At 39.8% G+C, this 17,938-nt stretch overlaps 1 protein-coding gene across 1 annotated transcript in view; it reads right to left on the reverse strand.

Moving 5' to 3' along the window:
- The window catches only part of cacna1ha (calcium channel, voltage-dependent, T type, alpha 1H subunit a), a 122,718-nt gene that overhangs the window by 58,844 nt on the left and 45,936 nt on the right, over nt 1-17,938 (reverse strand). The window contains 3 exon segments of the mRNA XM_069149719.1: nt 6,024-6,121; nt 7,147-7,280; nt 7,980-8,091. Coding sequence (XP_069005820.1) covers nt 6,024-6,121; nt 7,147-7,280; nt 7,980-8,091 — 344 coding nt within the window.

Here is a 17,938-nt window from a genome sequence, read left to right on the forward strand (position 1 = left end):
GGAGCCTGTGCCTAAGGTCCTCGCGATGTGTTCTGTCGCCTTTCACATATATCACAGCCCTGTCACATTGATCACATTTACAGCATTATAAAACCATTTCTATGGACATACCACAGTGTCACTGCTCATTTCTACAAGTGCTGTGATATTTTAAAGGAAATCTCAAGTCTAGACTGTTTGTTTGTAGGTAGGTAGGTAGGTAGGTAGGTTGTGCTGAGAAAAATGTGGCAGAATCTGTTATCACGACAACAGGTGGAAAACAAAAACAAAATGGCCTGTTTGTGAGATTTACAGCTGTCAGAATGAGCCTAATACTGCACAAAGTTCACCAGTGGTCTTATTCAATTTGTGCCATTAAGCTAAAGATGATTAGGTACATAGTAAAATGTCACCTTACTGTCCATGAAGTTATTATTTTGTGTTCATATTTGTAAACACAGAGGAGCAAAATGTTAATATTCTTGCCTTTATTGTTCTTAAAGTGAAATATAATGGAATAATTCATGTATAAATGAATAGTCCTTCACATTTACCAAGATGTTGTGGTCACAGATACTAATTATAGTCACATTACCAGGCTGATTAACAAAATAAGATCACCAGTTGGGACCCAACTTGCTTCACTTTCCTCAGTTTGCATTGTTTAATTGCATTGTTGAATTAAATGCATGACTAAATTACATGTTTAAAATGATGTGACTGACAACATTAGAGAATAAAATTATTAATTTGGAATCACAAAGACCTCAGAAGAAAAATGAACTATTGAGAAAACAAAAATGATGCAGATGTGATTGCCGCCCACTCCTCTTTGTTTTACAAGTCTAGAATGTATCCTGACAGACTCGGTGACGTGCTCACTGTCCCCGCTCAGAGGGAATGACTCATCAGTGTTCACTCCTTTGTGCACTCATTAGCCACAAAGTTTTTGTCCAGGACATATTTTTTTACAGACAATGTATCACAGGACTATGCAGGATTATTTGTATTTAATTCATTAGTTCATCCTGCCATCAGCATGGACTGAGGAATTTAAAAAAATCAAATTAACTATTTGCCTTTCTTTAACGAGTGGCTGTTTACAATTCAGTTGCAAATCTCAAGTTGAATCTGCTATAATGTTAGTTTATTTTTTAGTTTATTTTTATGCGAGATATTTGCAGCAGGCCGTTGTGGGTCAATCCATTAGGGCTCGAGCTCGAGCTATGGCCTCGAGGTAGTCTAGAAACTAGGAAAACACAGCATCACTTCTAGTCAGTAAGACACGCAGGGAGGAGTTACATTAAGTTTATAAATTCAATAAAGTGTTAAATCATTGGCTGCCCAGCAAACTGTTTTGTATCTTCTGCTCTGAATGAGATCACTCACTTTTTACGTAAATATCGGTCATAACTCCCTGTTTAAGAGCTGTGGCTGTAGAGGCACGCTCACACAGGGAAACATACACACACTGAATACACAGTATTACTATAGAAGCATCTGTGTGCAGTGAAATCAGCTCAGCAAACAAGAATATTTCACAGCACTGACATCCCTAAACCGCATACTAATGTTTATCCAAGCAACATTTTGGACAAGAAGAAATGATTCAGCAATTAACTGAATTCCATAATAATAATATTATTATAATATAATAATAATAATAATAATAAAAGTAAAGTCAAAGCAAAAAAAGACATTTAAAAGTAGATTGACAAAGCATTTTCTCCCAGAATTATAATACACTCATTAAAGGTGGGTTTAATTAAAGTAATGCAAGTGAATAGTGTAAAAGTGGCACTCTTGATGAGGCCATTTGAAACAGAAAAAGGTCCTCTATTCAAAGAGTCAAACCACTGCGATAAGTTACATTTCCTATAAGCTTTATATTTCTGAAAAAAATGCCATATTTCCTGGCAATAAACAATATTTTAGCCAGTGAGAAGAGATTGGGTTTACGTTGTTGAAAAGGGGCGTAGAAAAAAAAGTTTTTCCTTTGAAGTGTTATGGGAAGCAATGAACTTAGGCCTTGCACTATAATACGATTTTGTAATGAAGACATAGCATTGCTTCTTAAATTATAGAGAAATTAAATATATCAAACTGAAATATCATAGGTGGGCTGGCAACCCACCAGTGTCATTTGTGCATGAAGTCTGATTCCTGAGCTTTACTTTACTGTATATTTATCAAAAACATAGTCACAGATGTGAATCAGCACACATTTTCCATAGTTAGTTAGGCTGCTGTCAATCACATTAGTGCCTTTTATGTAATCCGTGGTGCTGTAGACAGCTTTGTTTCCTAGTAATAGCTTTCAGGACGATGTCTCCCTCCAGGCTGCATACAGTGAGCACCCTAACACTGCACCAAGACCGGGGTGAAGTACAAATGCAGGAAACAAATGACTAATACGTCATCTTCCCATAAGCTGCAGGCGCCATAGCTCACACAAATATAAAGTGAAAATATCATTGCACTTTTAAACGTTGTCAACAATAAAAAAATAAATAAAAAAAAAATGTCTGCCAGTGCTTTCAACTGTGTAAGTGAAAGGGAGACAAATTTGTAGGGGGAGACGATCCGTTGGGCACAACATAAGATAACAATATTACCCCGGCAGACAGGGGAGTGTAGGCTGATAAGTGGTGGAGGAAGTTCTCAGATTCCAAAAGTAGTGACACAGCAATACAAACTCCATTACAAGTTGAAGTTGTGCATTGAAAATATCTGCAAAATTTAAGTAAAATGTTTCTTAAATCAGAAAACTTTCCCTGTGAGTGCTAAACTACTGTTTTTAGTTTTTAGCTGCCACGAGTGAATGAATGCAGAGTCAGCACTTTATTGCCGCAGTTGGATGAGGTGGAGATTTAACTAGTTCATATACTCTTGGGCATCATAAACTATAAATGTATCATACTTTATCAGCTCATTGTATCCATTTTATCTAAAATCTTAATTGAAAATAGTAACTGTTATGAAGTAGAATTGGCCGAATACTCCTGTAAAGTACAAATACATTACTTTCAAATTAAACACAAAAGTCACCAGTAGGCATCCAGCAGGGGGTCAGTGGGTGGGAGTTGAGGTGTGTGAGGTGTGTGAGTTTGTGTGTTTGTGCGTGTGTGTTTGTGTATACATGTAAGTGTGTTTCTGTGTGACGTGTATCACTGAACGAAAATGAATGAAAACACTTTAATCCAGTCTTAGTAGAACATGTACAATGTGCCTATGTAATGGTATCTTTGACTTAGAAACAACTAATTAGAATGAATAAATAATAAATAAAGGAATATATATAAAGGAGTAAACGTTGTTCCAGTAAAGGAAAATCGAAAAGAATGATTACAGTTTTGGTGCAGAAGGCTACAATTAACACAAAATATACAACAAGTATTCAACATTTCCAAAATAAATTAATCAAGGGGTTAAAGTAGGATTTTAACAATAACACCAAACTAATGCTAGCTTAAAAATGCAGCAAAAATATTAGCTGCATTCCTCTTACACCTTAGCAGTAAATGCTTTATTTTGGAACATAACCACCATAAAAGTTAACTTTCATATGAATGCATGCAAACACATCAACAGACTAAGAACAATCACCAAATGTATGGTATAGCACTTTGGATCCAACAAGATCAGACCATAACGGACCAGACTATTACTGCCTGCTGGGGTTGATTGAGAAGAATCCAAGTTGTGGTGGAAATAGGGATTTTTACATAGTTTATGGAAACATATTGTGGTCCACCAATTTCAAAATATGTTTCTTCTAATGCCACTATATAATGTGCATATTTTGTGCCGTCTTTTCATAACTTTGACATGCACTGAAAATTAGATCGAAACACCGAAACACTTGGTATCAGTTTACACAGGGTAAAGCGAGGTGTTTCATCTACCATCGAAGAATTCTGACCACGTATTCAAGAGACACGGTGAAACAAGGAGGTGACTGTGTGTGCACATGTGCATGCAAGGTGGAAGACACTTAGCCGAGACTTTGCAGACACCCTCTGCATGCAGCACCCTTGTAAACAGAGTGCTGCTCGCTGTATCTAAGCTACTGCACAAAAAACACATCGAACATCTGTCTGACAACATTTCCCATCCACTTAGGCAGAAAGGCAAACTGAGACAGAGTGATAGCAGAATGGTTGGAGAAAAACAGAATTGGGGCCGATCTACGAGCCGGGCTGGCATTCACCCACAAACACTCAATCTCTGATCACAATACAGATGAAACAGAAAACAAAAGAGGTGGAGTACAAAAACAGAGGGAAAAAAAATGATGGAAGCAAGCTGGTGGTAAACATCCCTTGGGTGTCTCTGGTTGTGTGCACCTGTGAGTATCTGAGTGTGGCCTTCAGGGTATGATTGTGTCTGTGTGTCGACACTGACTTTGTGTTTTCCAGCCCAGAGTAACATCTCTCATTGTCACCCTCATTGCAATTCTCTCCCTCTGTCCTCTCTCTATCTACCTCCGTCTACTCCACCTTCAGGGAGAGACTGTTGTAACCGGTTACAGCAAAACAACTTTTACTTCACCTTTTCTATGGCTGTAAGGAGGGTTTCTCTGGGCTACTTATTGACAAGGTTACGTTTAATCTTACAACGGTCACAATTGTCGGACACTGTGCGTGTGTGTTCGTGGTGATAGCTTGAGAAAAGCAGCCAACCTGCCATGCTTGATGATTGTGTTTGTGTGATCTGCAATGCCTAAAGCAATGACATCCACCTCCCCCATACACACACACACACACACACACACACACACACACACACACACACACACACACACACACACACACACACACACACACACACACACACACACACACACACAGAAAATGAAACAGACATATGCGTGTACAAATATATAACATCATCATTTACGTGGGTGAATTTCAGGTCAACCTGCGTCACATGTTAACAGCCAACTTATTGTGAGAAAATGGGGTCGTTATTCAACTACATTCAAATGCACTTACACACTCAAGCTTTTAGCTTGGTGGTGCCAGACAGAGAGCCCTGACAACAGTGGAGTGTGAACACTCCGATATTCTAATAAAACTCCCATTTTTCAATATATACTGATTTTATATGTACTGATTGATGTTTTATCAAATGGTATCAGATTCATGCAAAGTTTAAACCCATGTCAATAAACCTATTTAAGAGAACCGTATTGAACAAGATGGCTCCTGCTACTGGCAGCCTGTGTCTTAAAACCAGCTTGGCAGCTTGCCTAATGTATGCTGGTTCATAATATTGTAAGCTGTTATGACACCATTGTTTAGTGATTGTCTTTAGTGGTAGATTAATGGTCGCTTGTGTCACAGAGCTTTTAGGAAAATGACAAACGATGTGCAAGTTCTCACTCAGCACCGTGCCAGTAGTGAGAATAAAGCAAACAACTAAGTTCTGGATCATCGGTCAACTTGCCATTAAGTAGTGAGAATACAGACACCGGAGTAAAGCACTGTGCTGCTCAATGTAAACAAACTGACAGACTGAACAGGCGGTTGGCATTAAACAGCAGAGTATCACAGTTATCATTGGTTAAATGCTATAAATACTAGAAACAAATACATTAAATATGTTCAAAAACTGATACAGGAAATAGTTGTGCAGTTACAATAAGACACTGACAATAACAGGAGATGGAAATAAGCAGCAGGTGATCATGTATAGTTTCTCAAAAGGTAGTTTCAAAGTTGAAATAAAAACCCTTCTAGTTAACTGTATTTGGTTTTATAAAATCAATCTTATTTTTCAAATAAAATATTATCAACCTTTCATGAAATGCTGCCGTAGGTCTGTCTTCTTACTTTAAGTGATGCTACTCACAACTGCTCCACAATTTTCTGTGGTTTTAAAACCTTCAGATGGAAAATGGGTGAACAGCATTCACCTGGTATCTCATGGGTTTATCAGTTACTGATAAATTGGCTAAATTTAAAGCTACTGAGGCTTGAGATACAAATCAAAAGATCAAATAAACTGTGTTTTCATGTCATCAGGGAGAACCGAGGACTTACTTGGTACTCTGTTGATAGCCCGTAGTGGCCTGAGGACTCGGACGGTACGGATGGCTGACAGACTTGCGTTGTGTCCGTCCAGAGAATACTCCATCACCCTGGAGACATAGACAGAGAGAGACATTTTTACTTTATGTACTGTACTTTTTATTAAAAAAATTAAAAAAAAACACAATAATCACACACACACACACACACACACACACATATCGACACAAAGAAGAAACAACAAGAAAATGTATCGTTTAATTAAAAACTCAGAAAACCTTTTTCTTCTGCAGAGTCAATATTGCAGCACACAAATAAAATGATTGTAAGAATATTTGAGAGTAATAGTTCTGGTCCTAATTGTGCTTTGTGTTGTGCTGACTGCGTGGGGAGTGTGTGTGGTCACACTGGATTGGCCCTCAGAGTGAGGCAGTAGCTGAAGTTATGTCGGCTGCTGACTGGGTCCTGCCCTTGCCTTAAACTATCTCGCCCAACCAGCTGTAAGTCTGGGTTTACAGCGGGGGCAGCGTTCACTCCACAAGTCCCCAGATTGTTGCTCAGACATTGCACTGCATACAGTATGTCTTACCACACAAGGAAAAGGAATTGACTGACTTTTCTTTGAGAAAATCGTTGCTTCTCCTCTGACTTTATGGAAGGTACATTTTCCTGTATAAACCACTGAAGATATTACTTACAATATTAGGTTCACTTGCAGCATTTTCTATGTTGATACATGTAGGAGACAAAGGTTTTTTCCTATGTTAGAATTGAATTCCCTTCACTTGGGGTCAAACGGAGACCGAACGCTGTACATCAATACAAAGTACATTTCTATTTGAACAATAACAGAACATTGTGAGGACAAACACACAAACAGGAACACACACACACACACAAACTGACACATCTGTAACACATCTTTGCCATGTATGATCTTTGAGTAGCCCCATTCACTCCTCAAAGAGAAAACACATTGTGTGATGCATGCTGGTTTGTGTGAGATTTCACTTGTGCTTGTGTGATTGTTTGTGTGTACGTAAGTACGACAGGAATAAATGAAATGCTATTTTATTTAAAGAGAGACAGAGAAAAAGGAGCAATATATGAGCAAATAGCATCGTAAAATACCCACCCTGCCATGACAATGACAAAGTCAAGCTGGTTCCACTTGTCACCAAGGTAACAATTGGGGCCAAAAATTCCCAGGGCCACCATCTTGATGACCATTTCCACCGCAAAGAAAGCAAAGATGCAGTCGTCCAAGACCTGGGCACACATGACACAAACACACATGAATGAGGTTTAACACAGACAACAATAACAACAAGACGACATCGACCTCTTGCACACAGAAAAAGGGCAGGTCCTTGTTAAGTCTTTTCATCAATACAGAGTCACATTTTGAAAGTGGAAGTGCCAGATGAGGCTGTCTGAAAAAAAGCTCTCATAACCATTAGTTAGTTTCATCCCAGCAGGGAACAGCTTTGACTTAGCATGGTTATGGCGGTGTCTCAATTAATTAGACATCTACTGCGGCAAAAAGGAGATCTGTATTTGAATATAATGAGCACATCTGAGTGTGCCAAGAATCAACATTTCACTACAGAAAGAGTGTACAGGAACAAATTGGAGTAGCTTGTTTTTCAGTCACTTCACAACTTAGAAATTGTGAAAGGAAAAAGTCACCTTAGTCACAAACACGCTGATTGAGTAAAAATCAAAACATGGCATATGAATTCACAGTGACAGGCGCTTAAACCTCAGACATGTCAGCAAGGTAAAAACATGCCTTTACTGTCATTGCATATGGTACAGCACCGTTTTATATAAATGTGTCATTCAGTAAACTTAGCATATGTCAGTTATGTGCTTTCATGGAAAGGAAGCAAGTGTAGCTTAGCGTACAAAAATAACAGAGAGTGTTTTAAAAAAGCCCAACGAACAGGGCGAGACTGTCACACTAACCTGAAGGATGCGGCACCACTCTGCCTGGCAGGCAACGTCCTCACAGGGCTGAAACATCCCCAGAGTCACACAGTTGAGCAGGATCACCAGCATCGACACGTGCTCGAACCACGTGCAAGAGGAAGTTAAGGTCAAAACACATATGATATCATTTTTAAATCATCAACAATGCAACAAACACGAACAATATGTTGTATAGAGCATAGCACTACTCATTCCAGGTGAGACTTAATATCCTTCATGGTGTAGCAAAAACAAAAACAATCAGATGTCGTTTCAACTGCAAACAAACCCTCCAGTGACAACCACAGCTGAGTCCACGGCAGACAGGTGCAAACCACACGCAGAAACAACATGGTCCAAACTAAGCTATGGATAATAGAAGCTATGATAGAAAGGGAAGTGGCCAGTTAGCTAGAGAGTTGACACAGGGAGCAGGGCGAACCTAAATCCAGATCAGTCAGTTCAGTTCAGTGACAGTGTTCACTGTGTCAGTGACGAGTTTAAAAAAAAAAAAGAAAAGAAAGTCTGTACTCGAGAGCACAAGACACAATGTCTGCTCTGGTGTGATCCAGTATAAGCAAACAGTCACACTGCCTAAATACCGGATACCAATAGAACGTTTTATGTGAGCTTAATGCCTTTAATGGGTCTAATAATGACCCAGTGGGCAGGGCTGCTAATCTGATTACACAATATCACAGTTAACATTTGGATGGCTTCATGTCTGCTGTATATCCTGCTGCAGTGATTGCTCATACCGATCAATGGAAGAGAGTAAATCCCTGAGGAAACAGGTTAGTACTGCACATCACAACTGGGGATAGGGATTTTGTAATCCTTTGCGTTTGCCGCAATTAAATCCGAGGTCTGAAAAGAGACGGTAATTATGCACCAAACCTTCAGAGTCTCTTCAGATTTGTTACGTGAAACCTTTGTCCTACTTTCTCGTCACCGGGAGGAAGCACAACTTCAAGGGAATACAAATGTCAGATGTCTCCTCTGACCTGACAAAAAAGCACTTCGGAGTAATCTTTTGTAGATTTCCTTTTGCTTGTTTTTATCCTTGTATTTATCCTTTTTGAACTGCCAATGAGATTATCTATTTAGGACAAATTAATAAGTTACAGAGGGAAAAGGCAACTGAGGAGTTTTGATTCCTTTTTCTTTCCTGTTGTTGGATAAGAGCTTTAATAAGAAATGGGGACTTAATAAATTTGGCCAAAGTGATGCCTCGCTGCATGAACAGAAATTTGAGTTTTTGACTTTGATGTGGTTTGAGTGCATTAACATGGATGGCAATTAAAATTGGTTATTGTTGTGATAGGGACTAAATGTAAGATAGCCAATCTGTCCATCAGCTCCAAAATTGAATAATTCCTTTCATTCGTTTTGTTTGTTTTCATCAGAGTTGAAAAAAATAGGTCCACAAGAACAAAGATGGACCAACACAAAATGTATCAGTCTTACTGATAACATATTCATAATCCATCCCAAGGAGAACATGTGCAGCATGATGTGTTATCACAAATAACAACCCAAGTAAACTCAAAATACTCTAAAATACACTGTATATGGACAGCATATCACAGTGCTTCTGCAGATGCAATACTTGTATAAGATGTTTCATCATGAAAATGAGAAAAAAGAGAAGATGAGGAATGAGACATGTGGATGAGAGAGAGGGAAGGTAAGATGGATTTAAGGAGGGAAAATGACGAGGAGAACAAAAGTAGAAAATAGACTTTAATCATGTCTTCACTACAAACAAAAAGGCACTGATGCTGCTGTTTTTCTACTTTAGTTTGTTTTTTGTCCCAAACACATCCCCCCCTACACACACACAAACACAAACACACACACACACACACACACACACGGATCTGGTGTGTGCACTGAGCTGCACTGTTGAAGTATTCCCAAAGTACTGTTCTAATTAGAAAGGGAGTGAAAGAAAATAAATGTTACCTTTAACGTTACTCTCATACTCAGATATACCTCTATCCTGTCAACCCATAAAATGCATGAAAACATCAGACAGACAGATATTTTATGTATATTACCTTATGTTTATGTTCTGGAAACTCAAATACACAAACATACAGACACTTGGGACTTACTGCTGTGATCAGGGGCCAAGACAGAACGCTGTATCAGCATAAAAGTCTGACCTAAAAGTTTTTGGCTGTTTGAAGTGGAGGCAACTGTACCCTACTTCAATCATGTAATGCATGAATTAAGTACTTTTGGTAGTAACTAGTAATATAACTAATTACTTTTTCAAATTAATTAATGCTTACAAGCAATGGAAAACGGCAGAATATAGCAGACAAATGCAGCATATTGTATGAATTTCCTGCCTGCCAGATCCTGAAAGAAAGATAAGAGTTGGATACAGGAAGTGAATGGCAGGCGACCAGAGCGAAGCTGTTAGCACAACGATGAGGTCAAGGTTTCAACTGGCTGGCAAAAAAATATACTGAAAACCATAATTGTAATATGACACACAGTCATACAATATATGAACTAAAACCAGTATAGGATATAAGAAACTATCTCTAAGTGAAATAATGAGCAGTTTGCCTAGAAATAGCCACATACAGTATGTAATGAATATAGGTGTTCATGAGGATTCCTGAATCCTTTGGGCTTAAGACAAGAATTCCATCAGAGAATTAGGCTGTAGACGGAGCTTGTTTCAGGGTATGGGTATAGTAAAGAGACAGCATCAATTATTTATGTCTCTGTGGTCATTTTTAAACAGGAAATATATTACAATCAGCCATCTGTGGCAATTTTACATGTACAAAAATGCAGTAAATAGCATTTATGGTCTGCTTCCTCCAACATATTATCTGTATTGTGTCCCCGTCTGCACATCTGACAAAGGATTTCCTGAACACTTGTTGCCACTTAATGCTTAATTACCCAAACCTGGAACATACGCTCTGCCAAAATGTCACACATCTTCTAACAAAGAATTTCCATTATCCACTGTGACTGATGTTAAAGATACAAATATACCAAATTATCGAGAATGCATTAACTGTTGTTTGTTGTTGTCTAACTAGGAAAATATTGTTCCTGCCGGTGCGTGAAGATCCCATTGCTATAGCATGAAGCAGGTAGGCAATTACATTAACAGAAACATTACAAAGGAAGGCAGATAGAATGCAAACAATGCTGTTTATCTTCTGAAAACACATTTTCAAAAATGAAAGGAAATACAAAATCTGTAGAATCTCAGTATTTGACATTATAGCAGCTACAGTATGTAAAAACCGACATTTCGTGGAAGGCAGTGTGAGATATGAGAGGTACGTTTGAGGTGGCAATCCAGTCTATGTTCACACAGGGAGTATTTCACTTTATTCTTGAATTATGTGGAGGCAGCGACAGCTCTGAGGCACTATAGCTGTTGTTTGTGTTGAATAAAACCAGCTTGCAAATGCGTTTTGAGACACAGTGTAAAACATGTATAGCGGCTCCCTCAGGGGAGTGGTAATGAAACATTGTCAATAAAAACGTGTTAAGTTACAATGTGCTGCGGTGAGTATTGGTACAAAGTGGAAAACACGTCTTCAATCAAAATGCCTCGGGCCAGTCTGTCGCTCTACGTGCTTCAAACACACACATACTATGGTCAAGCAATGTAAGGTCGATCCTGCCTTCACAGATGAAAGATGCAGTAATCTGCAGCAGTATTAAACTGAGAGATTTGAATATGCAGAAATGCTCTCTCGTGCCCCTCTGTGCCTCTGTGTGCTCTGCTTTCTCTAATTCCTCTTTAATCTCCAGTCAACACCTCCTGAGCCCCCTTCTGTATTCAGCTCCCCCACCCAACCACACACACACACACACACACACACACACACACACACACACACACACACACACACACACACACACACACACACACACACACACACACATACATGCGTAGACACATAAGCATTAATGTGTCTTCAAGTCTTCAAAGCAAAGCCACCCTGTTGCTGCAAAGCGAGCTCAGTACTGATTTGCAGTAAACAGAAAACAACAAACTTCCTGGTGTTTTTCAAATTCTGTTTGGCTCCTGCCTCACACACACACACACACGCACGCACACACACACACACACACACACACACACACACACACACACACACACACACACACACACACACACACACACACACGCGTACACACATTACACAAGATTCATTGCAGAAGTAATGCTTTCCTATGCTATAGGCAGGATTAAATATAGTGTTGATTGGTTAGCTTTTCTCCTCTGGCAGAGACAGATCCAGGCCTGGCACACAATGCTCCTGGTCTCACTTGTTAAGGTCAATTTATGCCTGGGTACTCTGAGGAAATCAAATTATGTCTGTGTCATATCACACGGGATGTGGGGAATTGTATATATTCATAAGGCAAGCACTGGGCAAGAGTTCAATATGACTATTTACCACCTGTCCATTTAAGTGAGTCCAAAACTCACTTGCTAAAAAAAATCTCTGTCAGAATCGATCAGTTTGTGTAAATAAAGCAGATTTTTAAAAACTGTTTGGCTGTGTGCCCAAAGTAAAGCAGGTTATTTTATGTTAACAATCAATAAAAACAAATACTGCTGTTCATACTATTTATTTGTTGCAGTACAATCGGTACTCACTGACTCAGTGTTCATCTTTAGCATCTGTTGTGCAACTATGTAACAACACAAGCCTTCCAAGGTAAACAAGACACAGATAACACAATGCAGCAGAAACCATTTGTACGAGTCTGTTAAATTTGTACCACATTCAGTCATACCAAAGTCTCACACCTACAGTGACTGTGATGACACTTACACACATTCACTAAGTGAACATTCACACCCATACAAATGTATTTGTTTACACATGTAAGACTTAGTTTGTGGCTTGCATGGTTGCATCGTTTTTCTTCCTCTTTTAAGTGGACATGAAAAGCACACTAGCACTGAACTTTTACAAGGTCAACAGAGTTAAGTATCACTGTGCTCACACACACAAGCACGCACGCGTGCACACACACACACACACGCACACACACACACATGCACGCACACACACACACACACACACACACACACACACGCGCACACACGCGCACACACACACACACACGCACACACACGCGCGCACACACACACGTATCTAGGCACAAGCTGCTGTTGCTGCAAGACAACAACAATGCCATTACACAATTTCTTAGGCATACATGGATGCACACAGGCATGAATACACAGGACAGAGATCTCACAACACACACACACACACACACACACACACACACACACACACACACACACACACACACACACACACACACACACACACAATGTCAAGCTCACTCCACAATGCATTTATAGTGTCAAGCCCACTCCAGTTGAGCTGTCAGGTCAGTGCCACCGTATACAAGAGGAGGCTGCAGAGAGCACAGAGGGGAGGAAGAAGGTTGGAGTAAACAGTAGAGAAGCACGAAGATGAATAGATGTCCAGTTATCTCCCAGCTCAGCAGCAATTCATGCTCTGAAAAAAAAACAACACAAAAACTTTGGCTTGTTAAATTGAGAACATATTTCCAGCTGTTTTTTATATTTTCCCCATTATGACTTCCTTCCCCTGTTTTTAATTTCCCTCCCCTCCGTCTTCCTTCTTCCATCCTCCTCCTCTCTGTCTGTCCATATGTGTTAAAGAGAAACTACAGTGTTAAGTCTCAGCTCACAAGCAGAACGTATCCCGATCTGCTTCATCGCTTAGTGCTCTTTGTTCTGCAAATAAACTACAAATTTAGGATGTCCCGTGTGGTTACAGCTCTCAAATTTCCCTTTGCTACAGTTTTCTTTTGGTCCCACCACAGACTCACACACATATATAAGTTTGATTTGAACAACAAGCACTCAAATAAACTGCTGTGAATGCATGGGATGACATTTGCTGCCATTGCCGATATACTTGTGCATCATTCAGTAAAAAATTTTTGGAGCATAGTACAAATGGCAGCCAATACAAACACAGGGAATCTAGATTTAAAAAACTGTTCTGTTCAGACACCGCTGGTCACACCTAATGGTTACACTTTACAGACCCTCCTGGATCCTGTCTGAGGCTCACTGGTTGTCGCTTTCTTGTGTTAAGTGAAATTTCCCAGCCAAACGGACAAACGTGCCTCGGTGCACTGAATGAGACGTAATTAGAGTAAGTGTGAAATGTTCAGATCAGTGACCGGTCACAGCATTTAGCTCTGCCACTGAGACAGGAAAGTAAATCCATGCACGCGCACAAACCCTGCAGATAGACAGGAAGAAACGGGCTAGTCATCTGCAACACTGAAGTGCGTTCTTGAAGTGGTTTCAGGGTTAACGGAGCTCTCAGGCTAACGCTGTTGAACAAGTGGAAGGAGAGAGCGGCAAAAAGGAAAATAAGGGGGGAGTTGACTTGCATCCTGAAACTGCATTCAAATTACTCATGTATAATTTACTGTATGTATAAAAGGGAGACTTCATTTACATAAATGTAAACAGCTGTTTCGGTGAGTTCATTCCTGTGCATGAGTCTTTTCGCATAAATCTTCTCTCATATTGTTTTATTTGTATTATTTGTTTGCTCTCCACACAGACAGCGCAACAACATTTCCATATGTTTTCCCTGATCTCATTCATCAGTGATACTGGACCGTGTCTCTCACGACTTGGATGTCTATGCTTCATACATTTAAATCCTCTCAATTTTATTTTCTAATACAAAATATATTCTTTCTGATATACTGAAATTTTAATCTCAAAATAGTGAAGGATTATTAATCTCATCCCGCTGCTGAAAACAAGGTTAACTTCCCTTTTTTCCTCCCTCCTTCCTCTTTTCCTTGACTCTCACCTTCACCCCTTCTCTCCCTTGCTGCCCCCTTTATCACTCAACACCATCCACCCTCTAGCCGTCCTCTTAGCCTTTTGCCTCCTTCTTTTTTTTTTTTTTTTTTTTTTTTTTTTTATCTCAGCCTCCTCCTCCTCCATCTGCATTTCCTTCCAGCCTTTTTTTTTTTTTTTTTTTTTTTTTTTGCAATCCATTCGTCCTCTTTGTCCTCATTTTTCATGCTCCAGTCCATCCCTCTTCCATTAGAGGAGAGCAAACTCAATCCCAACAGATGTAATAACCTAATCACACTCTGGACTCAGGTCGATCAGCAGGGCAGCAATGTGTGTATCTGTGTGTGTGTACAATCAGTATGAAAACAAGTGCGTGAGTCTGTATTCGCGTTGCCTGTTATGGTGAGCAGAACAATTTAGGTACAGTAGCAGTGTCCTTTGTCCTTTCCACAACTGCTTTGGATGTTATTATTTTGGACCAGCTGATATCATAAAACCTGCTTGACGGTGTAACTTGTCAAAGGCGAGAATACGGCACAGAAGTCATGGGGAGAGTTTAGAGATGAACTGGGAGTGTGAAGCACAGGCCAGGACACATAACCTGCCGATTAGGTTTAGGCTTCTTAAACACTTGGTGAAGATTAAGTTAAACCTAGAATGCAAGACCTTTACATATAAATGAATTTCTGTTACATTTAAGCTCAGGCTAAACACGCTCAAAAAATGCTGCAAAATCCACCATCACTAGATAAATACGTATCTCTGCATTTCACAGTATAGAGTTTTTAAATATTGGTGTCTGGTGAGACATTCCCGTGCTGGCTGGAAAAAAGCGCACTCTCTCTTGGCAGAGCATGTGTAGCAGGGACTTTAGCCAGCTAACTCCTGGTTTAGCACTGAGCTAACTTGAATTGGGAATAAATTAATTCAATTGTGCGGCTCTTCTGGAATTTCCAAATGTATTACTGCACAATTCATCCACCATTTTACAGCCGTAACAGTAATGATGGAGTAGTTTACAGTGAAACCTAGGATGTAAACACATGTCGACAGGGTTTTTGTAATAACTCTCACTGGCAGAAGTGGGAGACAAGTTCTGCACAGTTCACGTTGAGGGTGTTTGCATGGCGTAAAAAAACAGGGGGAAACTAACATGCAATGAACACACCAAGATGTGTTTGGCTGCACAAATTGAAGTTACTGAAGTCTGTTCTCACTGTTGAATGAGCTACCATAATATATATTGCATTTAATCGTTTGTTTTAACACGATTGATTCATTTATTGCAGATATCTATTGTTAACCCAGCAGTCCACAAAATATATTGGCAATGACATTAGTAAATTATCATAAGTTTTATAGGTGACAGACTTGCTCAAAATGGTGTTAAAAAATTATTAATATCACATTTCTAATACTACTTTACCAATGTTTATGTATTTACATATATTTACATATTATCCCAGATTACAAATTGCTCTTAAAGGGGTTTATAATCTGTGCAGCACATGAAAAAAGAGAAGCAACTTCATGAAAAGCAGCAGTGGAGGAACTCCTTTCCCAGGATGGACTAACATGAAATAGATGCCGTGTATATGTACAGAATACGCTGAAACAACGACAGCAAAGACAACTGGATATAAACTTACAAAAGAAAAGGTTGTCCATACAAAAAATGGATTGATTTTCTTTTATGCGCTACTATTTTTGATTCATTTGTGTTTCCTACATGTACTATTTCAGAGGACCATGTCTAATATCTGGATTTTATTATCTCAAATATATGTATTTGCCTTTCTGGTGTCACAAATCACTTTCAGATTTAAATTATACACCTTTCACTGATTCAGTGAGAAAATCTCTGAGGAACTTATTTCTACTTCAACCAAGCAGCAGCTTTGAAGAGCTCTGCAGGATTCAGAGCTTCTCCAACTGCTGGCATCGCCCGACTGACCATCACAAGCTGTTTGTCCTCCTTCCCTCGTCACTCCATTCACCGTTAATGAGCTCTGTTCCCCCACTGCTGTCCTTTCTTCCTTTTCACCCTCTATTTCTCATCTCCAAACTCTGTTGTGAATCTCTGCTCAAACTAGAATCAGCTTCTTTTTTTCCCCCACAACATGTTTGCCCTCATCCTCCTTTCTTCTCTCCTCTCCCTCCTCCGTTCTCTCCTCTTCGCCTCCCAGTGATCTGTCTCACTCTGCCGATGAGGCAGTGGAGTGCTTCCAATCCAGATTCTAAGCACTGTTTGATTGGGATGGTTGTTCATTTATTTCACCATCTGCCACGGAGAACACACACACATAACCATTACCTCAAACATAACCCCCTACCTCCCCACCTGCTGTGATCACTACTTTAAGGATTTTGCCAGCAGAATGACTAGTTGCAGAGCCGCATGTGTCTCGTGTGTCTACTGCGTGAGCGTGTGTGTATGTGTGAACTTCTGATCAGCTCATCTCAGATAAGTCCCTTAAGACAGCACGATTCAGAAACAGAAACTCATAAATCAGCCTGTCCCTGAACTCGCTCCTCCATCCCTCTCTTTCATCCCTCCATCCTTCCTCCTCCGAAACCCCAGAGAGGAGGCTGAGGTAGCGGTGACGCAGTTACACCAGGATTCCCTCCGTCTCTTTGTTATACTCTCTCTGCTGCATGCTCTTTCATCTCCCACTAATTTCCACAGCCACTTTAATCTTCCATGACGGTGACACATTTCTTTTCCGTGGTGAAATATTTCCGAGCAACTTTACATGAACAATCAGCACTGATTATATTTGAGTCTGTTTCTCTGTGGTCTATTGCAAAGCAGTGACAAAAAAGCAATGATAAAGAATAGAATTCACAGTCCACTGCGACTTAACAAACAACTGACAGACAGTTTTTGTTGCACTACAATGTGCACATGGTGTACTAGACTGAAACAATCCTGACATATAACACACCTGAACAAAAGGCATCCCAAGGTGAGAGTCTCTTTTCTATGTTATCTGTTCCATTATGTGCATGTACAGTGTGTGTGTGTGTGTGTGTGTGTGTGTGTGTGTGTGTGCGCGTGTGTGTGTGCGCGTGTGTGTGTGCGCGTGTG

This window comes from Embiotoca jacksoni, unplaced genomic scaffold, assembly GCF_022577435.1.
Source record: "Embiotoca jacksoni isolate LCO1_2020_lvr unplaced genomic scaffold, fEmbJac1.0.p SCAF_15, whole genome shotgun sequence".
Classification (NCBI taxonomy): Eukaryota; Metazoa; Chordata; class Actinopteri; family Embiotocidae; genus Embiotoca; species Embiotoca jacksoni.